The following is a 26,339-nucleotide window of genomic DNA, read 5'->3' on the forward strand; positions in this document are numbered from 1 at the left end:
CTGCAAATCTTGCAAAAATCAAATCTCTGAATCTGAGATGGCCCAATATCCAGATCTTTTCATAATATGATAGTCTACTAGTGTGCCAAATTTGGTGCTTGTATCACAAAATGCACAATTCTTTTGAATATTTGGGCTAAGCCGCCCCACTAAAACGATATCTATAGGTGTGCAAAGTGTCAAGTTAATCCATCCTTCGATGCCTGAGCCTTAGGCGAACAAACTTTTCAAGTCCTTGCATTATAGTATGATTTTCCTTGGTGGCCATATTGGATTTTGGACGTCATCTCGAAAATAAGTGACATATGAAATGTACCTTTCCCTGAATCAGTTTCACTGACCTCAAAAACCCCTGATTTGATACCTCATTTGTCTATCTGTGACTTCTACAGCCAGAGATATATGATATTTCAGTTTTGCTGGTGGCATTTTGAATTTTGGCCAACATCTTGGAAAATCTGAAACGGTCAGGATGGCTCCTAGGCTAAAATCAATTGATAGGTCCAAACGAAGCTCCATACCAAATTTGGGACTTTTGTCCGGCTTGTAACATTACGCCTAAAAATTGTTGCTAAGCCACCTGACTATCACATGCAGTGTTATTTGTAAAAGTTTGGTCCATAAGCACGAAAAGAAAAATGGTAGTTTTGTAAAGTCGTTCCCCCAGAAATTATTGCTAAGCTGCCTAACTAGATCAATCACATGGGGGTTAAATGCATGTTCCAAGTGAACTCCAATCGGTGGAGGCGTCGTGGTGCACCGGGCTAAGGCGGGCCACGATGACGTATCAACGATGAGACTCGAGAGCTGTAAACGGCAAAGGTTCGAATCCTCGATCCTGGGCCCCCGCAGGTGCTGCGCCGCGGAAAATGAGGCTCACGCTAAAGACGTCCGGGAGGACGCCCCGGGCACCCGGGCCTCCATCCTCTTGAATCCAAACCAATTAATCAATAATTAATCACTGAAAAGCGAATTTATGCATTTGAAATCGTCCACCGTTCCTTGTCGTGACGTCACATTCAACGACCATAAAATGAAATGTTGTTGTTTTTTTGAAGGATATTTAAATAATCTCGTTGACCCTTAAGGACTTGTATATATATATATATATATATATATATATATATATATATATATATATATATATATATATATATATATATATATATATAAAACCCTTCGGTTTATAATTATATATAAAATCGATGGACCATCCACAGGGTAAAGGAAAGAATAAAAGAAAAAAATATCACTTCCCGTTCCAGATCCAGGAAGTTGACCCCAATAGGAAGAAGAAGAAGAAGAACCACCCTTCGGCTAGTCACTCGTCACTCGTCACGTCAGTCGTCAGTCGTAGTCCTCGGGCACACTGAAACTGTAAGTGTCATGTGCGGCTGTCATACGGGTTGAAGGTACGAACAGTGCACCAAAATCGAGCGTCATTATATATCATAAATTAATAATGCACTATATCCTGCCTCCAAAGGTGCGGGCGACAGTCCCTGACCGAGCTTTGTTGGTTTATTGGTTTATTCCCAAAGATGGATGTTCCATTCACCGTGAGGAGCATTCCCAAAGATGGATGTTCAATTCATGGTGAGGAGCATTCCCAAAGATGGATGTTCCATTCACGGTGAGGAGCATTCCCAAAATTAGTCACGTGAAAAAGTAAGTACCCGTGTACAAGTAAGTACACGTGAAAAAGCTCCGTCTCCCTGTGCCGCCCCGTCTCCCTGTCCCGCTCCGTCTCCCTGTCCCGCTCCGTCTCCCTGTCCCGCTCCGTCTCCCTGTCCCGCTCAGTCTCCCTGTTCCGCTCAGTCTCCCTGTCCCGCTCAGTCTCTCTGTCCCGCTCAGTCTCTCTGTCCCGCTCAGTCTCCCTGTCCCGCTCAGTCTCCCTGTCCCGCTCAGTCTCCCTGTCCCGCTCAGTCTCCCTGTCCCGCTCAGTCTCCCTGTCCCGCTCAGTCTCCCTGTCCCGCTCAGTCTCCCTGTCTGCGGGCGACAGCTCAGTCTCCCTGTATGGAGTGGGAGGGAGAGAGCAGTGGGATTGGTAGAATATGGAGTGGGAGGGAGAGAGCAGTGGGATTGGTAGAATATGGAGTGGGAGGGAGAGAGCAGTGGGATTGGTCGAGTGAAGTATGGAGTGGAAGGGAGAGAGCAGTGGGATTGGTAGAATATGGAATGGGAGGGAGAGAGCAGTGGGATTGGTCGAATATGGAGCGGGAGGGAGAGAGCAGTGGGATTGGTCGAATATGGAGCGGGAGGGAGAGAGCAGTGGGATTGGTCGAGTGTGGAGTGGAATGGAGAGAGCAGTGGGATTGGTCGAATATGGAGTGGGAGGGAGAGAGCAGTGGGATTGGTCGAGTGACGTATGGAGTGGAAGGGAGAGAGCAGTGGGATTGATCGAATATGGAGTGGGAGGGAGAGAGCAGTGGGATTGGTCGAGTGTGGAGTGGAATGGAGAGAGCAGTGGGATTGGTCGAATATGGAGTGGGAGGGAGAGAGCAGTGGGATTGGTCGAGTGACGTATGGAGTGGAAGGGAGAGAGCAGTGGGATTGATCGAATATGGAGTGGGAGGGAGAGAGCAGTGGGATTGGTCGAGTAAAGTATGGAGTGGAAGGGAGAGAGCAGTGGGATTGGTAGAATATGGAGTGGGAGGGAGAGAGCAGTGGGATTGGTCGAGTGAAGTATGGAGTGGAAGGGAGAGAGCAGTGGGATTGGTCGAATATGGAGTGGGAGGGAGAGAGCAGTGGGATTGGTCGAGTGAAATATGGAGTGGAAGGGAGAGAGCAGTGGGATTGGTAGAATATGGAGTGGGAGGGAGAGAGCAGTTGGATTGGTAGAATATGGAGTGGGAGGGAGAGAGCAGTGGGATTGGTCGAGTGAAGTATGGAGTGGGAGGGAGAGAGAAGTGGGATTGGTAGAATATGGAGTGGGAGGGAGAGAGCAGTGGGATTGGTAGAATATGGAGTGGGAGGGAGAGAGCAGTGGGATTGGTAGAATATGGAGTGGGAGGGAGAGAGCAGTGGGATTGGTAGAATATGGAGTGGGAGGGAGAGAGCAGTGGGATTGGTAGAATATGGAGTGGGAGGGAGAGAGCAGTGGGATTGGTCGAGTGAAGTATGGAGTGGAAGGGAGAGAGCAGTGGGATTGGTAGAATATGGAGTGGGAGGGAGAGAGCAGTTGGATTGGTAGAATATGGAGTGGTCTTTTGGTATAATCCTGGGTTAAATGTGCATCCACCTTTTGGTATAATCCTGGGTTAAATGTGCATCCACCTTTTGGTATAATCATGGGTTAAATGTGCATCCACCTTTTGGTATAATCCTGGGGTAAATGTGCATCCATCTTTTGGTATAATCCTGGGTTAAATGTGCATCCATCTTTTGGTATAATCCTGGGTTAAATGTGTATCCACATTTTGGTATAATCCTGGGGTAAATGTGCATCCATCTTTTGGTATAATCCTGGGTTAAATGTGCATCCACATTTTGGTCCAAACCTGGGTTAAATGTGTATCCACATTTTGGTATAATCCTGGGATAAATGTGCATCCACCTATTGGTATAATCCTGGGGTAAATGTGCATCCACCTTTTGGTATAATCCTGGGGTAAATGTGCATCCACCTTTTGGTATAATCCTGGTTTAAATGCGCATCCTCCTTTTGGTATAATCCTGGGTTAAATGTGCATCCACCTTTTGGTATAATCCTGGGTTAAATGTGCATCCACCTTTTGGTATAATCCTGGGGTAAATGTGCATCCATCTTTTGGTATAATCCTGGGTTAAATGTGCATCCACATTTTGGTCCAAACCTGGGTTAAATGTGCATCCACATTTTGGTATAATCCTGGGTTAAATGTGCATCCACCTTTTGGTATAATCCTGGGGTAAATGTGCATCCACCTTTTGGTATAATCCTGGTTTAAATGCGCATCCTCCTTTTGGTATAATCCTGGGTTAAATGCGCATCCTCCTTTTGGTGGAAACCTGGGTTAAATGTGCATCCACCTTATGGTATAATCCTGGGTTAAATGTGCATCCTCCTTTTGGTATAATCCTGGGTTAAATGCGCATCCTCCTTTTGGTGGAAACCTTGGTTAAATGTGCATCCACCTTATGGTATCATCCTGGGTTAAATGTGCATCCATCTTTTGGTATAATCCTGGGATAAATGTTCATCCACCTTTTGGTATAATCCTGGGTTAAATGTGCATCTACCTTTTGGTAAAATCCTGGGTTAAATGTGCATCCACCTTTTGGTATAATCCTGGGTTAAATGTGCATCCACCTTTTGGTATAATCCTGGGTTAAATGTGCATCCACCTTTTGGTATAATCCTGGGTTAAATGTGCATCCATCTTTTGGTATAATCCTGGGTTAAATGTGCATCCACATTTTGGTCCAAACCTGGGTTAAATATGCATCCACATTTTGGTATAATCCTGGGTTAAATGTGCATCCACCTATTGGTATAATCCTGGGGTAAATGTGCATCCACCTTTTGGTATAATCCTGGGGGTAAATGTGCATCCACATTTTGGTATAATCCTGGGTTAAATGTGCATCCACCTTTTGGTATAATCCTGGGTTAAATGTGCATCCACCTTTTGGTATAATCCTGGGTTAAACGTGCATCCACCTTTTGGTATAATCCTGGGTTAAATGTGCATCCACCTTTTGGTATAATCCTGGGTTAAATGTGCATCCACCTTTTGGTATAATCCTGGGTTAAATGTGCATCCACCTTTTGGTATAATCCTGGGTTAAATGTGCATCCACCTTTTGGTATAATCCTGGGTTAAATGTGCATCCACCTTTTGGTATAATCCTGGGGTAAATGTGCATCCACCTTTTGGTATAATCCTGGGTTAAACGTGCATCCACCTTTTGGTATAATCCTGGGTTAAATGCGCATCCTCCTTTTTGTGGAAACCTGGGTTAAATGTGCATCCACGTTTTGGTATAATCCTGGGTTAAATGTGCATCCACCTTTTGGTATAATCCTGGGTTAAATGTGCATCCACCTTATGGTATAATCCTGGGTTAAATGCGCATCCTCCTTTTGGTGGAAACCTGGGTTAAATGTGCATCCACCTTTTGGTATAATCCTGGGTTAAATGTGCATCCACCTTTTGGTATAATCCTGGGTTAAATGTTCATCCACCTTTTGGTATAATCCTGGGTTAAACGTGCATCCACCTTTTGGTATAATCCTGGGTTAAACGTGCATCCACCTTTTGGTATAATCCTGGGTTAAATGTGCATCCACCTTTTGGTATAATCCTGGGTTAAATGTGCATCCACCTTTTGGTATAATCCTGGGTTAAATGTGCATCCACCTTTTGGTGTAATCCTGGGTTAAATGTGCATCCACCTTTTGGTATAATCCTGCGGTAAATGTGCATCCACCTTTTGGTGGAAACCTGGGTTAAATGTGCATCCATCTTTTGGTATAAGCCTGGGTTAAACATGCATCCACCTTTTGGTGGAAACCTGGGTTAGACGTGCATCCACATTTTTGTCCAAATCTGGGTTAAATGTGCATCCACCTTTTGGTATAATCCTGGGTTAAATTTGCATCCACCTTTTGGTATAAACCTGGGTTTAAACGTGCATCCACCTTATGGTGGAAACCTGGGTTAAATGTGCATCCACCTTTTGGTATAAACCTGGGTTTAAACGTGCATCCACCTTATGGTGGAAACCTGGGTTAGACGTGCATCTACCTTTTGGTGGAAACCTGGGTTAGACGTGCATCTACCTTTTGGTGGAAACCTTGGTTAAATGTGCATCCACCTTATGGTATCATCCTGGGTTAAATGTGCATCCATCTTTTGGTATAATCCTGGGATAAATGTTCATCCACCTTTTGGTATAATCCTGGGTTAAATGTGCATCTACCTTTTGGTAAAATCCTGGGTTAAATGTGCATCCACCTTTTGGTATAATCCTGGGTTAAATGTGCATCCACCTTTTGGTATAATCCTGGGTTAAATGTGCATCCACCTTTTGGTATAATCCTGGGTTAAATGTGCATCCACCTTTTGGTATAATCCTGGGGTAAATGTGCATCCATCTTTTGGTATAATCCTGGGTTAAATGTGCATCCACATTTTGGTCCAAACCTGGGTTAAATGTGCATCCACATTTTGGTATAATCCTGGGTTAAATGTGCATCCACCTATTGGTATAATCCTGGGGTAAATGTGCATCCACCTTTTGGTATAATCCTGGGGGTAAATGTGCATCCACATTTTGGTATAATCCTGCGGTAAATGTGCATCCACCTTTTGGTATAATCCTGGGTTAAATGTGCATCCACCTTTTGGTATAATCCTGGGTTAAACGTGCATCCACCTTTTGGTATAATCCTGGGTTAAATGTGCATCCACCTTTTGGTATAATCCTGGGTTAAATGTGCATCCACCTTTTGGTATAATCCTGGGTTAAATGTGCATCCACCTTTTGGTATAATCCTGGGTTAAATGTGCATCCACCTTTTGGTATAATCCTGGGTTAAATGTGCATCCACCTTTTGGTATAATCCTGGGGTAAATGTGCATCCACCTTTTGGTATAATCCTGGGTTAAACGTGCATCCACCTTTTGGTATAATCCTGGGTTAAATGCGCATCCTCCTTTTTGTGGAAACCTGGGTTAAATGTGCATCCACGTTTTGGTATAATCCTGGGTTAAATGTGCATCCACCTTATGGTATAATCCTGGGTTAAATGCGCATCCTCCTTTTGGTGGAAACCTGGGTTAAATGTGCATCCACCTTTTGGTATAATCCTGGGTTAAATGTGCATCCACCTTTTGGTATAATCCTGGGTTAAATGTTCATCCACCTTTTGGTATAATCCTGGGTTAAACGTGCATCCACCTTTTGGTATAATCCTGGGTTAAACGTGCATCCACCTTTTGGTATAATCCTGGGTTAAATGTGCATCCACCTTTTGGTATAATCCTGGGTTAAATGTGCATCCACCTTTTGGTATAATCCTGGGTTAAATGTGCATCCACCTTTTGGTGTAATCCTGGGTTAAATGTGCATCCACCTTTTGGTATAATCCTGCGGTAAATGTGCATCCACCTTTTGGTGGAAACCTGGGTTAAATGTGCATCCATCTTTTGGTATAATCCTGGGTTAAATGTGCATCCACATTTTGGTCCAAACCTGGGTTAAACGTGCATCCACCTTATGGTGGAAACCTGGGTTAAATGTGCATCCACCTTTTGGTATAAACCTGGGTTTAAACGTGCATCCACCTTATGGTGGAAACCTGGGTTAGACGTGCATCTACCTTTTGGTGGAAACCTGGGTTAGACGTGCATCCACCTTTTGGTATAATCCTGGTTTAAATGTGCATCCACCTTTTGGTATAATCCTGGATTAAACGTGCATCCACCTTTTGGTATAATACTGGTTTTAATGTGCATCCACCTGTTGGTATAATCCTGGGTGAAACGTGCATCCACCTTTTGGTATAATCCTGGGTTAAACGTGCATCCACCTTTTGGTATAAACCTGGGTTAAACGTACATCTACCTTTTGGTGGAAACCTGGGTTAGACGTGCATCCACTTTTTGGTCCAAACTACCCAATGGGAAAAGGCAGGACTGGCAAGCAGGCCACCCAACAGGTCTATGGCAATAATTGCAGATGGAGACACCAAACTTTCACAGGGCTTTGTAGAAAACCAGTTGGTATTTCCACTTGTAAAACAAACTTCCTGTCCTTTGATCCCACCTTGGTCATGCCCTGCCAGCTCATCAATATCTGACTCCTTCCCATTTATGGGTCCACTTAAGGCAGATCCCACACTCCGTAGCCCTATTTATATGGACTACATAATGTAGAAGAAAGAATACTTCAAAACAAATCATTACATTGGAATCGTATAGCACTTTGTCTGCTTAAGAAACCACATTCATTTGTGTTCTTGCATCATGTTTGCAGAAATATCGACAATACTTGGCAGGAATCCTGGCTCCTCCATATGGAGCGATGGAGATGATACCGAACAGGAGTAAGGAGACCCTTTTTAATCTTTCACGTTCAATTCCTACAGCTCTACATGATAATTTGTTGTAATATATTTCGGAACTTATAAAAGACGTTTGTCGTGATGCTTCTCTTCTATGAGCTAATGATTATGTACACTCTAGAATTTTTTTTCTTCAAGTATTCCCACAACACAACAACAACAACATGCATTTTAAGGCCATGTTCCCTGCTAGAGCGGAAGTATTCCCACAAGGCGATGTAATATACACAACATGTCGTCGCACACCACTCCTGTCCTAACACTTCCTTTTTTGAGTTTTTAGCTGCGACGAGCATCTCTATGAGAGGACCGCGCTGTTGTTCTTGTTGTTGGGGTGCCTTTTTGAAAAGCGCATGCGCATACACTCGGACTTCCCCTACCGACCAAGCCCGTTTCAAATTATCCCTCTGCCACCCAGAATTAACATTAATAAATAACATTAATGAATTAAGATTAACATTAACAGAAATAACATTCACGTCCATACATTATATGTAATCAGTTGATGAAGCATGATGCGTCGCAAAACAAAGGACAAGACCAGAACTGAAAGACAAAAAGACGCTGGTGCATGCGTATAATTTAATGACTGGTCGAATTTGGTAGCGCATATTGCAACGGATATCCTCATGATTCTACACGTCGCAGCTGGTGATCACACTGTGGTCATTTTTCTCTTGTTTTTTAAAAGTATTTCCGCAAGGTGATGTAATGCACACACAGTGTCACTGCACACCACACCACTCATGCACTTACACTTTCTTTTTTGAGATTTTTTTTTTTGGTATTCCCGCAAGGTGATGTAATATATACACCATGTTGTCGCACACCATTCATGCACTAACACTTCGTTTTTGAGTTTTTTTTTTAGTATTTTCTCAAGGTGATGTAATATATACACCATGTCGTCGCACACCACTCATGCACTAAAACATCCTTTTTTGAGTTTGTTTTTTTCATATTCCTGCAAAGTGATGTAATATACACACCATGTCGTCACACACCACTCATGCACTAACACCTCCTTTTTTCATAGCAACATAGCACAAGCAATATGTTATCAATTGATTTCTCCATTCAAATTCCCTTGTTTGTGATTATCTCATGGCAACGTCCTTTGTAAAAACAAACTTAAATCCGTTTCTTTCACAATTTGCTAGCTACATTTTAATTTGCATTCATTATTATTACATTAAGGAGTCCCTCTTTCTTGACCTTCTGACAATAAGAATCATCCTTTGTGCCAGTGACTGTTGTACACACCTGTCTTGTTGCACCATTCAGGGAGCTGCTGGTCTTCAAACAAAACTTTGAGCTCGTTGTAACGTTTGCTCGAGCTCAAAAAAGGAAAAAGGCTGATTGAATGTTCCAATATTAATTGATCGTTCATGTTTAATTCCTTTGTAGGACTTGTTGATAAAGACCAAATGAAAAGCAACGATCTACATGCATTACCCACACACTCTGGCAAGGTATGTTAGGTGTAAAGGCTGATTTATGCTTCTGCAAACATGCACGGGTGTCGCCCGCAGACGTCCGCATGGGTGTTTGCCAACTTACTTGCATGTAACGTTAACGCGTGCAGTACGGGGCAGTGTCACATTTACTAAAACTAAAGAATGTACAGAAAATGGAGAAGCACCCAGAAATGGAAACCCGTTTCCACCTCCGGTAAAAGTGTAAACATTCTGTTTGAATGTTTTGGTTCTTTGTTTTAGTTCCGGATTTGGGTCTGGGCCCAACCCTCAATGCTACCAGATATACTTCCCTGCTCAACCAATCAGCGTTTGTTTGACGCACATGACCACAGCTACGTGCGACGCATTGTTGAGATTTTGGAGGGGTGCGCATCGACCCCTCGGCGAGCCTATGCGGGCTACGGTTACCCATAAACCCCTTCTCTGCATAGCTATGCAGAGACGCTTACGTGCATCTTCGTAGAAGCATAACTCCGGCTTATGTGATCATTGTCTCAATAAACCAACAAAAAAAAGATAATTCATTCAGAAATACGGATTGATTAATTCCTTCGGAATTAAAGATCGATTAATTTTCTCAGAAATACAGATTGATCAATTCGCTCAGAAATAGAGAGAGATTCATTACCCCAGAATTAGAGATAGATTAATTACCCCAGAATTAGAGATAGATTAATTACCCCAGAATTAGAGATAGATTAATTACCCCAGAATTAGAGATAGATTAAATCCCACATAATTGGAGAAAGATTAATTACTGTACCCCAGAATTGGAGATAGATTAAATCCCCCATAATTAGAGATAGATTAATTCCCCCACAATTAGAGATAGATTAAATCCCCCATAATTAGAGATAGATTAATTCCCCCACAATTAGAGATAGATTAAATCCCCCAGAATTAGAGATAGATCAATTCCCGCAGAATTAGAGATAGATTAAATTCCCCAGCATTAGAGATCGATTAAATCCCCCAGAATTAGAGATAGATTCATTCCCCCCCCCCCCCCCAATTAGAGATAGATTAAATCCCCCAGAATTAGAGATAGATGAATTCCCTCAGAATTAGAGACAGATGAAATCCCCCAGAATTAGAGATAGATTAATTCCCTCAGAATTAGAGACAGATTAAATCCCCTAGAATTAGAGAAAGATGAATTCCCCCACAATTAGAGATAGATTAAATCCCCCACAATTAGAGATAGATTCATTCCCCCGCAACTAGAGATAGATTAAATCCCCCAGAATTACAGATAGATTAAATCCCCCAGAATTAGAGATAGATTAAATCCCCCAGAATTAGAGATAGATTAAATCCCTCAGAATTAGAGAAAGATTAAATCCCACATAATTAGAGAAAGATTAATTACCCCAGAATTAGAGATAGATTAAATCCGCCAGAATTAGAGATAGATGAAATCTCCCAGAATTAGAGATAGATGAAATCCCCCAGAATTAGAAATAGATTCATTACCCCGCAATTAGAGAAAGATTAATTACCCCAGAATTAGAGAAAGATTAATTACCCCAGAATTAGAGATAGATGAAATCCCCCAGAATTAGAGAAAGAATAAATCCCACATAATTAGAGAAAGATGAATTACCCCAGAATTAGAGATAGATTAATTACCCCAGAATTAGAGATAGATTAAATCCCACATAATTAGAGAAAGATGAATTACCCCAGAATTAGAGATAGATTAATTACCCCAGAATTAGAGATAGATGAAATCCCCCAGAATTAGAGATAGATTAAATCCCCCAGAATTAGAGAAAGATTAAATCCCACATAATTAGAGAAAGATGAATTACCCCAGAATTAGAGATAGATTAATTACCCCAGAAATAGAGATAGATTAAATCCCACATAATTAGAGAAAGATGAATTACCCCAGAATTAGAGATAGATTAATTACCCCAGAATTAGAGATAGATTAAATCCCACATAATTAGAGAAAGATGAATTACCCCAGAATTAGAGATAGATTAAATCTCCCAGAATTAGAGAAAGATTAAATCCCACAGAATTAGAGAAAGATTAAATCTCCCAGAATTAGAGATAGATTAAATCCCCCAGAATTAGAGAAAGATTAAATCCCACATAATTAGAGAAAGATGAATTACCCCAGAATTAGAGATAGATTAATTACCCCAGAATTAGAGATAGATTAAATCTCCCAGAATTAGAGATAGATTAAATCCCCCAGAATTAGAGATAGATGAAATCCCACATAATTAGAGATAGATTAAATCCCACATAATTAGAGAAAGATTAAATCCCACATAATTAGAGAAATATTCAATCCCACATAATTAGAGATAGATTAAATCTCCCAGAATTAGAGATAGATTAAATCTCCCAGAATTAGAGATATATTAAATCCCCCAGAATTAAAGAAAGATTAAATACCCCAGAATTAGAGAAATATTAAATCCCCCAGAATTAGAGAAAGATTCAATCCCCCCAGAATTAGAGAAAGATTAAATTCCCCAGAAGGAGAGAAAGATTAAATCACCCAGAATTAGAGAAAGATTAAATCTCCCAGAATTAGAGATAGATTAAATCCCCCAGAATTAAATCCCCCAGATTAAATCCCCCAGAATTAGAGATAGATTACCCCAGAATTAGAGAAAGATTAAATTACCCAGAAGTAGAGATAGATTAAATCACCCAGAATTAGAGAAAGAATAAATCCCCCAGAATTAGAGATAGATCAAATCCCCCAGAATTAAATCCCCCAGATTAAATCCCCCAGAATTAGACATAGATTTAATCTCCCAGAATTAGAGAAAGATTAAATCCCCCAGAATTAGAGAAAGATTAAATCCCACATAATTAGAGAATGATTAATTACCCCAGAATTAGAGATAGATTAAATCTCCCAGAATTAGAGATATATTAAATCCCCCAGAATTAAATCCCCCAGATTAAATCCCCCAGAATTAGAGATAGATTAAATCCCCCAGAATAAATCCCCCAGAATTAATTCCCCCACAATTATAGATATATTAAATCCCCCAGAATTAAAGAAAGATTAAATCCCCCAGAATTAGAGAAAGACTAAAGACCCCCAGAATTAGAGAAAGATTCAATCCCCCCAGAATTAGAGAAAGATTAAATTCCCCAGAAGTAGAGATAGATGAAATCACCCAGAATTAGAGAAATATTAAATCCCACAGAATTAGAGAAAGATTAAATTCCACATAATTAGAGAAAGATTACCCCAGTATTAGAGGTAGATTAAATCCTCCAGAATTAGAGACAGATTAAATCCCCAGAATTAGTGAAAGATTAATTCCCCCACAATTAGACATAGATTAAATTCCCAGAATTAGTGAAAGATTAATTCCCCCACAATTAGACATAGATTAAATCCCCCCGAATTAGAGATAGATTCATTCCCCCACAATTAGAGATAGATTAAATCCCACAAAATTAGAGAAAGATTAAATCCCCCAAAATTAGAGATAGATTAAATCCCCCAAAATTAGAGATAGATTAAATCTCCCAGAATTAGAGATAGATGAAATCCTCCAGAATTAAATCCCCCAGATTAAATCCCCCAGAATTAGAGATAGATTAAATCCCCCAGAATAAATCCCCCAGAATTAATTCCCCCAAAATTAGAGATAGATTAATTCCCTCAGAATTAGAGACAGATTAAATCCCCTAGAATTAGAGAAAGATGAATTCCCCCACAATTAGAGATAGATTAAATCCCCCAGAATTAGAGATAGATTAAATCCCCCAGAATTAAATCCCCCAGATTAAATCCCCCAGAATTAGAGATAGATTAAGTCCCCCAGAATAAATCCCCCAGAATTAATTCCCCCACAATTAGAGATAGATTAAATCCCCCAGAATTAAAGAAAGATTAAATACCCCAGAATTAGAGAAAGACTAAATCCTCCAGAATTAGAGAAAGATTCAATCCCCCCAGAATTAGAGAAAGATTAAATTCCCCAGAAGGAGAGATAGATTAAATCACCCAGAATTAGAGAAAGATTAAATCCCCCAGAATTAGAGATAGATTAAATCCCCCAGAATTAAATCCCCCAGATTAAATCCCCCAGAATTAGAGATAGATTAAATCTCCTAGAATTAGAGAAAGATTGCCCCAGTATGAGAGAAAGATTAAATTACCCAGAAGTAGAGATAGATTAAATCACCCAGAATTAGAGAAAGAATAAATCCCCCAGAATTAGAGATAGATTAAATCCCCCAGAATTAAATCCCCCAGATTAAATCCCCCAGAATTAGACATAGATTAAATCTCCCAGAATTAGAGTTAGATTAAATCCCCCAGAATTAGAGAAAGATTAAATCCCACATAATTAGAGAAAGATTAATTACCCCAGAATTAGAGATAGATTAAATCTCCCAGAATTAGAGATATATTAAATCCCCCAGAATTAAATCCCCCAGAATTAGAGATAGATTAAATCCCCCAGAATAAATCCCCCAGAATTAATTCCCCCACAATTATAGATATATTAAATCCCCCAGAATTAAAGAAAGATTAAATCCCCCAGAATTAGAGAAAGACTAAAGCCCCCAGAATTAGAGAAAGATTCAATCCCCCCAGAATTAGAGAAAGATTAAATTCCCCAGAAGTAGAGATAGATGAAATCCCCCAGAATTAGAGAGACGAAATCCCCCAGAATTAGAGAAATATTAAATCCTCCAGAAATAGAGACAGATTAAATCCCCAGAATTAGTGAAAGATTAATTCCCCCACAATTAGACATAGATTAAATCCCCCCGAATTAGAGATAGATTCATTCCCCCACAATTAGAGATAGATTAAATCGCCCAAAATTAGAGATAGATTAAATCTCCCAGAATTAGAGATAGATTAAATCCTCCAGAATTAAATCCCCCAGATTAAATCCCCCAGAATTAGAGATAGATTAAATCCCCCAGAATAAATCCCCCAGAATTAATTCCCCCAAAATTAGATATAGATTAATTCCCTCAGAATTAGAGACAGATTAAATCCCCTAGAATTAGAGAAAGATGAATTCCCCCACAATTAGAGATAGATTAAATCCCCCAGAATTAGAGATAGATTCATTCCCCCGCAACTAGAGATAGATTAAATCCCCCAGAATTACAGATAGATTAAATCCCCCAGAATTAGAGACAGATTAAATCTCCCAGAATTAGAGATAGATTAAATCCCCCAGAATTAGAGAAAGATTAAATCCCACATAATTAGAGAAAGATTAATTACCCCAGAATTAGAGATAGATTAAATCCCCCAGAATTAGAGATAGATTAAATCCCCCAGAATTAGAGATAGATTAAATCCCCCAGAATTAGAGATAGATTAAATCCCCCAGAATTAGAGAAAGATTAAATCCCACATAATTGGAGAAAGATTAATTACCCCAGAATTAGAGATAGATTAAATCCCCCAGAATTAGAGATAGATTAAATCCCCCAGAATTAGAGATAGATTTAATCTCCCAGAATTAGAGATAGATTAAATCCCCCAGAATTAGAAATTGATTCATTCCCCTGTAATTAGAGATAGATTAAATCCCCCAGAATTAGAGATCGATTAAATCCCCCAGAATTAGAGATAGATTAAATCTCCCAGAATTAGAGATAGATTAAATCCCCCAGAATTAGAGAAAGATTAAATCCCACATAATTAGAGAAAGATGAATTACCCCAGAATTAGAGATAGATGAAATCCCCCAGAATTAGAGATAGATTAAATCCCCCAGAATTAGAGAGATTAAATCCCACATAATTAGAGAAAGATGAATTACCCCAGAATTAGAGATAGATTAATTACCCCAGAATTAGAGATAGATTAAATCCCACATAATTGGAGAAAGATGAATTTCCCCAGAATTAGAGATAGATTAAATCTCCCAGAATTAGAGATAGATTAAATCCCACATAATTAGAGAAAGATTAAATCTCCCAGAATTAGAGATAGATTAAATCCCTCATAATTAGAGAAAGATGAATTACCCCAGAATTAGAGAAAGATTAATTACCCCAGAATTAGAGATAGATTAAATCTCCCAGAATTAGAGATAGATTAAATCCCCCAGAATTAAATCCCCCAGATTAAATCCCCCAGAATTAGAGATAGATTAAGTGCCCCAGAATAAATCCCCCAGAATTAATTCCCCCACAATTAGAGATAGATTAAATCCCCCAGAATTAAAGAAAGATTAAATACCCCAGAATTAGAGAAAGACTAAATCCCCCAGAATTAGAGAAAGATTAAATCCCCCAGAATTAGAGATAGATTAAATTCCCCAGAAGGAGAGATAGATTAAATCACCCAGAATTAGAGAAAGATTAAATCCCCCAGAATTAGAGAAAGATTAAATTCCCCAGAAGGAGAGATAGATTAAATCACCCAGAATTAGAGAAAGATTAAATCCCCCAGAATTAGAGATAGATTAAATCCCCCAGAATTAAATCCCCCAGATTAAATCCCCCAGAATTAGACATAGATTAAATCTCCCAGAATTAGAGTTAGATTAAATCCCCCAGAATTAGAGAAAGATTAAATCCCACATAATTAGAGAAAGATTAATTACCCCAGAATTAGAGATAGATTAAATCTCCCAGAATTAGAGATATATTAAATCCCCCAGAATTAAATCCCCCAGATTAAATCCCCCAGAATTAGAGATAGATTAAATCCCCCAGAATTAATTCCCCCACAATTATAGATATATAAAATCCCCCAGAATTAAAGAAAGATTAAATCCCCCAGAATTAGAGAAAGACTAAAGCCCCCAGAATTAGAGAAAGATTCAATCCCCCCAGAATTAGAGAAAGATTAAATTCCCCAGAAGTAGAGATAGATGAAATCCCCCAGAATTAGAGAGACGAAATCCCCCAGAATTAGAGAAATATTAAATCCTCCAGAATTAGAGACAGATTAAATCCCCAGAATTAGTGAAAGATTAATTCCCCCACAATTAGACATAGATTAAATGCCCCCGAATTAGAGATAGATTCATTCCCCCACAATTAGAGATAGATTAAATCCCCCAAAATTAGAGATAGATTAAATCCCCCAAAATTAGAGATAGATTAAATCCTCCAGAATTAAATCCCCCAGATTAAATCCCCCAGAATTAGAGATAGATTAAATCCCCCAGAATAAATCCCCCAGAATTAATTCCCCCAAAATTAGAGATAGATTAATTCCCTCAGAATTAGAGACAGATTAAATCCCCTAGAATTAGAGAAAGATGAATTCCCCCACAATTAGAGATAGATTACATCCCCCAGAATTAGAGATAGATTCATTCCCCCGCAACTAGAGATAGATTAAGTCCCCCAGAATTACAGATAGATTAAATCCCCCAGAATTAGAGACAGATTAAATCCCCCAGAATTAGAGATAGATTAAATCCCCCAGAATTAGAGAAAGATTAAATCCCACATAATTAGAGAAAGATTAAATCCCCCAGAATTAGAGATCGATTAAATCCCCCAGAATTAGAGATAGATTAAATTCCCCAGAATTAGAGATAGATTAAATCCCCCAGAATTAGAGATAGATTAAATCCCTCAGAATTAGAGATAGATTAAATCTCCCAGAATTAGAGATAGATTAAATCCCCCAGAATTAGAAATAGATTCATTCCCCTGCAATTAGAGAAAGATTAATTACCCCAGAATTATAGATAGAGTAAATCCTCCAGAATTAGAGATAGATTAAATCCCCCAGAATTGCAGATAGATTAAATCCCCCAGAATTAGAGAAAGATTAAATCCCACATAATTAGAGGTAGATTAAATCCCCCAGAATTAGAGATCGATTAAATCCCCCAGAATTAGAGATAGATTAAATCTCCCAGAATTAGAGATATTTAGATCGGACGAACCGATCGAACCCATCTATGAGACTATGGACTCTCCCGACGCTCCCATCGCCGAAAGTCTACCGACCCGACCCGACCCTCACCGAGTCTACCAGGGCCCGACGACTTGGCGTTACACCCTTCGTCACCCGACCCTGGTGGCGCCTCTGACGCCGGGGACACAGGGATACGTGATGCCGTCCCCGGGGAATTTCGGACACGTGCTGGCAGAGAAATTCGCCGCCCGGCCCGGTACGGTTGGGTCGACTGATGCCCTGTTCCGCACCCTGTTCGTGCTGACGCTCGCTTGCTTCTAGCCGCACTGCCGTATAATTCTGATGGGGGGGGGGGGGGGAGAATGTAGTGAAATCGTATTCGTACTGAAACCGGGGCTCTCGCTGCTCGAGCTCGCTGCTTGTTGCTCGCTGCTCGTTGACACCGCTAGGGGCGCGACTATAAGACCCGCTGCTGCGGACGGTGCTCCGAGACTTCTCCTGTGACACGTTACATCTGGTAGACTCGCTAACGGTACGCCAGCATAGAATATTCAGCTTGCTTACATTGCTTACATTGAATGTTATGAATGGTCCCATGTGATGCCATATCTTATGCTTATTGCATTTCCTGCATTACAGGATGATGTCATGATCTAAATGGAATTAAACCAGAAGTTGGACTAAAGTTGTGTGGACCTGATTGGTTTTCCACAACACTCAGGTGGATCGACGACAACCGTTGACTACCTGATGGTGCGTAGGCGAGATATGGGGCACCTCCGGGACACAAAGGTGATCCCGGGGGAGGAGGCTGTTTCACAGCACCACTTGGTTGTCTGCGACATGAGGGTGAAAGGTGCGAGGAGAGCTCGGCGGGTGAAGTACCAACCGAGAATGAAGGTGTGGAGGTTGAAAGAGGTGCCAGTAAGGGAGGCATTAAAAGAGAGGCTGAGTAGGGTAGAGGCTGATGTGGTTGAGCTTGAAAGTGATTGGATGTCAATGAAAGATAGTCTGTTGGGAGCCGGTGGTGAGGTATGTGGATGGACAAAAGGACCACCGAGGCACTTGGGAACATGGTGGTGGGATGATGAAGTTGGAAAGAGGATTGACGAGAAGAGGAAGAAGTTCAAGGAGTGGCAGAAGGCGAAGGGTACGGGAGCAGAAAAAGCAGAGCATGAAAGTTATAAGGCAGTCAAGAAGGCTGCAAAGAAAGAGGTAGCAAAGGCTATAAGGCAGCCAAGAAGGCTGCAAAGAAAGAGGTAGCAAAGGCACAGGAGGCATGCAGGAAAATGTTCGGAGAACGCTTGGATTCGGAAGAGGGTCAGAGAGCGGTATTCAGGATTGCAAAGCAGATAGCGAAAGAGAGGTGTGATGTGATGGGGGTGAGTTGCTTGGGACAAATCGTTGTGGACCCAGATGGAATTAAAGGAAGACGGAAGAGATGTATGGAAATGCTGTTGAATGCAGAGAATGAATGGCATGGCAACATAGAGAGTAACCCAGTTTTAGGACCGGCAGAGAAGATAACTGAGAAGGAAGTTGAGGAAGCGATAAAAGCAATGAAGAGTAGAAAAGCAGGAGGGCTGACGGGAGTTGTGGGAGATGTGTTGAAGGCAGCAGGAAGTTGGGGTGTGAAGAGAATGACAGAGATCTGTAATCTGGTGGTGAAAGAAGGCCGCATTCCAGTGGATTGGGAACTGAGTACCCTCGTCCCTCTATACAAGGGGAAAGGTGACCCTCTGGAGTGTGGCTCGTACCGAGCGATAAAGTTATTGGAGCATGGAATGAAGGTATTGGAAAGGGTGTTGGAGAGGAGGATAAGGAAGAAAGTGCAGATCGACGAAATGCAGTTTTGGATTTATGCCAGGAAGAGGAACGACAGACGCGCTTTTTATTGTGAGGCAGTTGCAGGAGAAGTACATGGAGAAGAGGAAGAAGCTGTTTCTTGGGTTTGTTGATCTGGAGGAAGCATTCGATAGGGTTCCACACGAAGTATTGACACGGGCATTGAGGAAGTTAGGAGTGGAGGAATGGTTGATCAGAGTAGTGATGGCAATGTACAAAAGAGCGCGTACAGCTGTAAGGATGAAGGATGGGAACAGTGGTGAGTTTGAGGTGAAGGTGGGAGCGCATCAGGGGTCGGTACTAAGGTCACTACTATTTGTAGCTGTGATGGAGGTGCTGGCTCAGAACGTAAAGGAGGGTTTTTTTTGGGGGGGGGGGGGGGTTGTTTTTTTGTTTACAGAATCGAGGCTTGTGAAAGAGCTAACATTTATTTCACAAACAAATCTAACAAACAAAATATATAAAAAGAGGGAGCAGTAGACAAGATGGGGAGAGAAGGGGAAGCACACAAACACAACATTTGAGAGCAGGGACATCGGGAGATGTGTGGGAGGGAGAGGGCTTGGGGGGAGGAGGCGTGGGAAGGGGGGGGGGGGTGGGAGAAGTATAAAACACAAGGACACCAAGGACTTCCAGCACAGAAGTTGGTATTTCAAAAAAGTGGATTTGGGGTGAAATTAGCAGGGGTAGAAAAGATCAAGGTTTTGGATGGGGGAAGATAAGAGATGGTGGTGAACAGCTGTTTTAAAGACCTGGAGGGAGGAGTGGGATTGAAGAGAGTGAGGGAGTTTGTTCCAGAGGCAGGAGAAAAGAGGAATGAAGGAGTGAAGGTGAGCAGAGTCTTGATTTTGGCAGTTTAACCATAAGAGGGTTGCAGGCAGATCTTGTGCGACCTGCAGGAATATTTGGGGGACAGAGCCCAGAGACAGCTGGGAGGGCAAGGCCGGAGAGGAGTCGGTAGAAGACGGAAAGACCACCAACCTGCCGGCGGTGAGTGAGTGAAAGGCCCTTGGAGTTAGCTTCATCGCGGGAGATTCCAATGATTCTGAACGCTTTGGTTTCAACCGCGTGAAGACGAGCTAGGTGTGAGGCAGGAGCACCAGCCCAGAGGGGAGAGTAGTATTCCATTGAGCTGCAGATGAAAGCCTTGTATGTGGTGAGGAGCTCAGGTGTGCCAAGGAAGGACTTCGCACGACGGAGGATGCCCAGTCGGCGGCTGGCTTTGGAGGCCAGATTTGAAATGTGGTTTTCCCAGGAAAGATCATGGCAGATAGTGAGACCCAAAAGCTTGAGTGACATAACGTCGTGGAGAGGTTTGTTGACAAAGTACATGGGAGGGTTGTCCGGACGGTCTTTTCGAAGAGACATAGTGATAGTGTGAGATTTTTCAGGATTGAAATGTTCCACTTGTTTGCCCAGTCTGTGATTTTGTCGAGGTCTGCAGAGAGTGAGGAGGCTGCTGCCTGCCTATCTGAAGGAATAGGTATGGAGTGGCAGAGAGTAGAGTCATCAGCAAAGAGATAGAGAGGATTTTCCAAGAGAGTCAGAGAGATCATTGATGAAGACCAGAAAACGCACAGGGCCCAGAACACTGCCTTGGGGAACTCCAGCCTGAACAGGAAGAGGAGATGAGATAAACCCATTCAGGGCCACACGTTGACTACGACTAGAGAGGAAGTCCGCCAGCCATGTGTGGAGATTTCCATGGATACCAAAGGAGGAGAGTTTGGTGAGCAGAGCGTGGTGCCAGACCGTGAGTCCCAGTGAGTCGCAGAAGTCCTTTGCTGAGGAGCCATGGCTTGTGATAGAGGTACCCACACCCAGCCAACTGGCATGGTGACAATTGAAATCACCACATATGAGGAAGAGAGAGTTGGGATGGGTAGATAGAAGTTGGTCCATATTATCAGACAGCGAGATGTATATGGAGTCATCACTGTTTGGTGGACGGCACAACACACATACATATGAACAAAAGGTGGGAGCGAAGGGGAAGCCGTAGCCAAAGGTATTCCTGGGGGTGAGGTGGAGAGAGGGCAGTGCAGGGCGAGTGAGGAAGAGTTTTTTTTATAAAGATAGCAACCCCACCTCCAGGACATGGCTCAGGTCTAACCTTCCTGGAGGTGCGAATAACCTGGGATAGATACCAAGGAATCAGAGACACCATGAGGTAGGAAAGTTTCTGTTAAGCAGATCACGTCTGGTTTGTCAGAAGCAACCTGTATGGAGAGATCAGTCAAGTTTGAGCGAAGGCCCCAGATGTTTGAGGTCCATACCGTTAATGAAGAGGAAGGGGGAGTGAAAACATTTTGCTACCTCGGAGACATGTTGAATGTAGAAGGTGGATCAGACTCAGCAACGGTTGCTAGAGTGAGATGTGCATGGAAGAAGTTTCGGGAACTGAGTGGCGTGCTGATGAGGAGGGTAGTGTCGTTGAAGCTGAAGGGAAAGGTGTATGCTGCATGTGTGATAAGTGTTATGATTTATGGGAGCGAGACATAGGTAATGAACGTAGAGCAGCAACGAAGGCTGGAAAGGGTGTAAATGCGAATGGTTCGGTGGATGTGCAGAGTATCGTTGAGAGAGAGGAAGACAAATGATGAATTGCGAAAGATGATGGGAATAGAGCCTGTGATTGATGCTGTGAAGAGAAACAGGTTGAGATGGTTTGGTCATGTGTTGAGGAAGGATGAAAGTGACTGGTTGAGAAGAGTGATGGAAATAAATGTAGAAGGAAGTAGAGGACTATTAATGGTCAGTGCCATGAAACTTTCCAAAGTGCATGTGTGAGACGCTTGGTCTCCTTCAAAATGATAGAGAATGGCATTTTGCATTGACAGATGCAGATTGCAGAAGCAATACAAATGTGCCCACAAATCAGGGAGCTCTTTGTGACCCTCCTACTCTACTCTTTTGAAACCCTGCTGACCCAGTTATGGTCTTCGACCATCACCATATGCACTGGTGGGATGACTTTCTTCCTCGGGTTCCTCAATAAGCAAGCTGATCATCAACTCCTGCGTGCAATGGTATCGCTGGACGTTGAGCATCGCCTTCAACACCACGACAGACAACTTTCTGAGTTTCATCTGCCAAATGTCACAAATGATTTGCGTGCAACAGTGCAAGCAATCAATGGAAATATTGCACAACCACAACTGCCAATGATTATTCAGGAGGAACTTGAACTTGCTTATGATTTTAAAACTTTGAGAAACATTGTAAACCAACGCTTGCATGGCCCAAATGCACTTCTACCCTCTCAACGTGAGGTATATGTATATGACACTGTTATAGTTGCTTTACAGAAAAAGGAACCATTGGCTATCTTCCTGGATGCAAGAGGTGGGACAGGTAAAACCTATACACTGAACACTCTGCTAGCTGCTGCACACACCCTGCACAGTGACAAAATGAATGTTTCTCTAGCTGTTGCCTCAAGTGGTATTGCGGCTACACTTCTGCTGGGTGGACGTACATTTCATTCCAGGTTCAAAGCCCCCATCATGGTCACTGACTCAACAACATTATCAATATCGATATCTCACCAAAGTGTTCTTGCTGACCTAATTCGTAGAGCAAACCTTATTGTATGGGACGAGGCTCCAATGAGTCACAGGCACCTACTTGAGGCACTTGACCACCGTACATTACGAGACATCACCAACCAAGACATACCTTTTGGGGGAAAAGTAATAGTTCTCTGCTGGACACTTTAGACAGGTGCTTCCTGTTATTAAACATGGATCACGTGCCCAGATTGTCAATGCCTCTCTGAAATATTCTCTGTGTTGTGGCAACATTTCAAGATATTCCACCTTACCGAGAATATGCGTGTGCTTATGAATGGACATTGGACATTATAAAAAATCGAGGGAGTTTGATCGTTGGCTACTACAACTTGGCAACGGACAGCTACCCTACAACAATGAGGCATGCATTGAAATACCAGAGGAAATGTGCATGCAAATTGACAGCACCTCACGTGAAACAATCAAGTAGATCCATGAGTGAAGTCATTGACTGGGTCTTTCCTGACTTTCACCGACACCACACAGATCATAAGTGGATGGCAGATCGTGCAATATTAGCACCAAATAACACATTGGTGGATACCATCAACGAGGTCATGTCAGATACATTTCCTGGAACACCAACACTTTGTCAAAGTGCAGACAAGACGGTAAATGATGATGATGACGATGCCACACGTTTGCCAACTGAATATCTCAATTCCCTTAACATTGCCGGAATGCCACCTCATCAACTCTCACTCAAGGATGGCATGCCGTTAATCTTGCTCCGCAACCTCAACGCGAAGCCAGGACTCTGCAATTAAATGGGACACGGTTAATCGTGAAAGAAGTTATCTGTGGCCGCCTCCTAAAGGCTATTATTGCTAATGGTGACAATGCAGGTCGCAGTGTGTTTATCCCTCGCATCACTCTTCAACCTACAGATGGGATTTTCCCATTCCATTGGCAACGACGTCAGTTCCCAGTGAGAATTGCCTTTGCCATGACCATAAACAAGAGTCAGGGGCAGAGTTTGTCTAGGGTGTGCTTGTGGCTAGAACAACCGGTCTTCACACATGGTCAACTGTATGTAGGATCATGACGCGTTGGCCACCCTGACAATATTCGTTTTGCTATCAAGCAGTTGCCTCACCTTCCAAGAACTGCGACATGTTGTTGTATTGTTTACAGTGAAGTGTTATCACTATCCTGAACTTAAATTGCTTATAAAGATGTAACATCACTGATATTACAAATAAATTTGAGCAGAAGAAATGTTTGCATTATCATTGGCTTAAATCATGACGACACAACAACTCATATAGTCATTATCCTAAGTTCAAACAAACTTGTGCCTCTGCAGCGATGTATAGTGAGGCAAGCACAGCATCCCGATCCACGCTATTCGATTTATGTCAACATATTTTATCTATCTTTTATATATATATATATATATATATATATATATATATATATATATATATATATATATATATATATATATATATATTGTTGTGGATATGAGAATGTTTTTTTTATTTTATTGTTGTGGTAAAATGTTGTTGTAAAAGGTTGTTGTAAAATATCACCCCTCCTCCCTCCGTTTGTGGTTGTATAAAGGTCAAAGGGCGTTCCCGTAGTTAGTCCATAAAACATACATGCAGGACACGATATATCTTTTTTGACAGTTATATCTTTATTATGTGTATTAGTGTAAGGCTGTGTCTTCCATTAATTGAAATACTCCATTGCACCAGTGAAAGAGAATAGATCCCCTTTCCTTCCCATCCCCAAAATCTCCCTTTCCTTCCCATCCCCAAAACCTCCATTTCCATATTACATCCCCTCTCGTCACTGCTGAGCCCTCGATTCCCAATCACCTCCCCTCCAATAACCGCCATTGACCATGTGCTTTGAGTCGGAGAAGAAAGGCGTGTCTCCACCTCGTCAGAGGGGAGGAGGGGCGCGCCCGCCCGTCGTCATCCAGGGCGGAGCCCGAGGGTCGCGCGACCAACCAGGGCCGAGGTGAGCACCCCGATGGGCGTGTCCAAAACGCCGGCGGCGTAATCGCTGGAGGCGCTATAAAAGGCGCAAACGGAAGTGGTCACAGTGAGTTGGTCGGAGATGCACTTTGAGTTGGTCACAAGGAGTTGGTCTGAGTCGGTTGCCAGAGGGAGGGTCAGTGGTTGCGTTGGTTGCGGTGGTAAGGAGTCGGTGGTCAGTTGGTTGCGGTGAGGAGTCGGTGGTGAGGAGTGAGAGAAACAAGAAAGAGTTGAGGGTTTGGACCAGACGAGTGGGACAAGGCCTGGCAAAGCACGCGACGTAAACAGCAGCCAAAACAGCAGCGTGGGGCCTGGCCTGAACGGCGGCTGCTAAACGCGCCGGTTGTGCTGCGGGACCCCCTTGGACCTCCCTCTCCCTCCAGCCATCCACATCCTGCCATTCCTGCAATTCCCCGCTTGAGTCAGTGTCTTTTGTTTGTTCTGTCCTGGGTTAATTAAGCTGTATAAGTTAATAATTGCACTGTGTCTCTAATCCTTCTGTATATTATTTTATTATCTTTCCTTCTCCTTGGTTACTTTGAGCATGTAAATAGTAGGAATAAATTTAGTGGTATTTCCAACCTTTTTGTCTTCTGCTTCTTCTTCTTCACATCTGTGTCGCCTTTGTCTTTTCCCTATTGACTAGCTGTGGTGCCATCCGGCCAAAGTCCTGGGTGAATCGGGTGAGTCAGGGATCCTGTTAGGTCGCGGCAATACCAAACTGCTCGGTAACTAACATCTTAAACCGCGATCAGTAACAATATATATATATATATATATATATATATATATATATATATATATATATATATATATATATATATATATATATATATATATATATATATATATATATATACATACAGGGGGCTGCAAAAGTAGGTATACAGTTATGAAGAAAAAAAACGTGCGCACAAAACGTATTTTATTGATTATACAAGCATATCAATAATAACATATCAATAATAAACATATCAATAATAAACATATTAATCCCTCAAATGTCCCTCAAAACTATTTCCCTCAAAATCCCTCAAAACTATTATAATACTGGTAATACTGGTATAATCCTTACTGTATACCTACTTTTGCAGCCCCCTGTATATATATATATATATATATATATATATATATATATATATATATATATATATATATATATATATATATATATATATATATATATATATATATATATATATATATATATATATATATATATATATATATATATATACACACACACACAGCATATCTATAAATATATCTGTGCAGTGTCACTTGTCTTGTCTTGTCACTGAATTACTACCTCAAACTTTTGTAAAATCGTACGAAACTTCGGGTATGAACCTATCTCTCCTGTGTGTGTCTTCAAGGGTCTTTGTTTTGAAATTTTTTGAAAAAACAACTTTTGTTGAAAAACAAAAATTGAAAAAGATGTATTTTTTCAACTTAAGTATTCAACTTCAATTGTTTATGAAATGTAATATCACGTATATGACAAAAACATTTATGCAAAATAATTGTTTGTTATGATTGGTGTCCACCATGACAAAACAGCAACTCAGG

The 26,339-nt window shown here is 41.5% G+C and overlaps 2 protein-coding genes across 2 annotated transcripts; both read left to right on the forward strand.

Moving 5' to 3' along the window:
* Positions 1-793: 793 nt before the first annotated feature.
* Positions 794-18,053, forward strand: LOC144888989 (uncharacterized). The gene is made up of 5 exons (XM_078768788.1): positions 794-852; positions 1,221-1,377; positions 7,963-8,032; positions 9,458-9,522; positions 18,008-18,053. The coding sequence occupies exons 1-5, from the start codon at positions 794-796 to the stop codon at positions 18,023-18,025; spliced, it is 369 nt and encodes a 122-aa protein (XP_078624914.1). The 3' UTR covers positions 18,026-18,053.
* A 30-nt stretch (positions 18,054-18,083) lies between these two features.
* On the forward strand, positions 18,084-22,932 carry LOC144888988 (uncharacterized). Its single transcript, XM_078768787.1, has 2 exons — positions 18,084-18,268; positions 22,054-22,932. The coding sequence occupies exons 1-2, from the start codon at positions 18,119-18,121 to the stop codon at positions 22,930-22,932; spliced, it is 1,029 nt and encodes a 342-aa protein (XP_078624913.1). The 5' UTR covers positions 18,084-18,118.
* The last annotated feature ends 3,407 nt before the right edge of the window (positions 22,933-26,339 follow it).

Source organism: Myxine glutinosa, unplaced genomic scaffold (assembly GCF_964187855.1).
Source record: "Myxine glutinosa unplaced genomic scaffold, kmMyxGlut1.1 SCAFFOLD_472, whole genome shotgun sequence".
Classification (NCBI taxonomy): Eukaryota; Metazoa; Chordata; class Myxini; order Myxiniformes; family Myxinidae; genus Myxine; species Myxine glutinosa.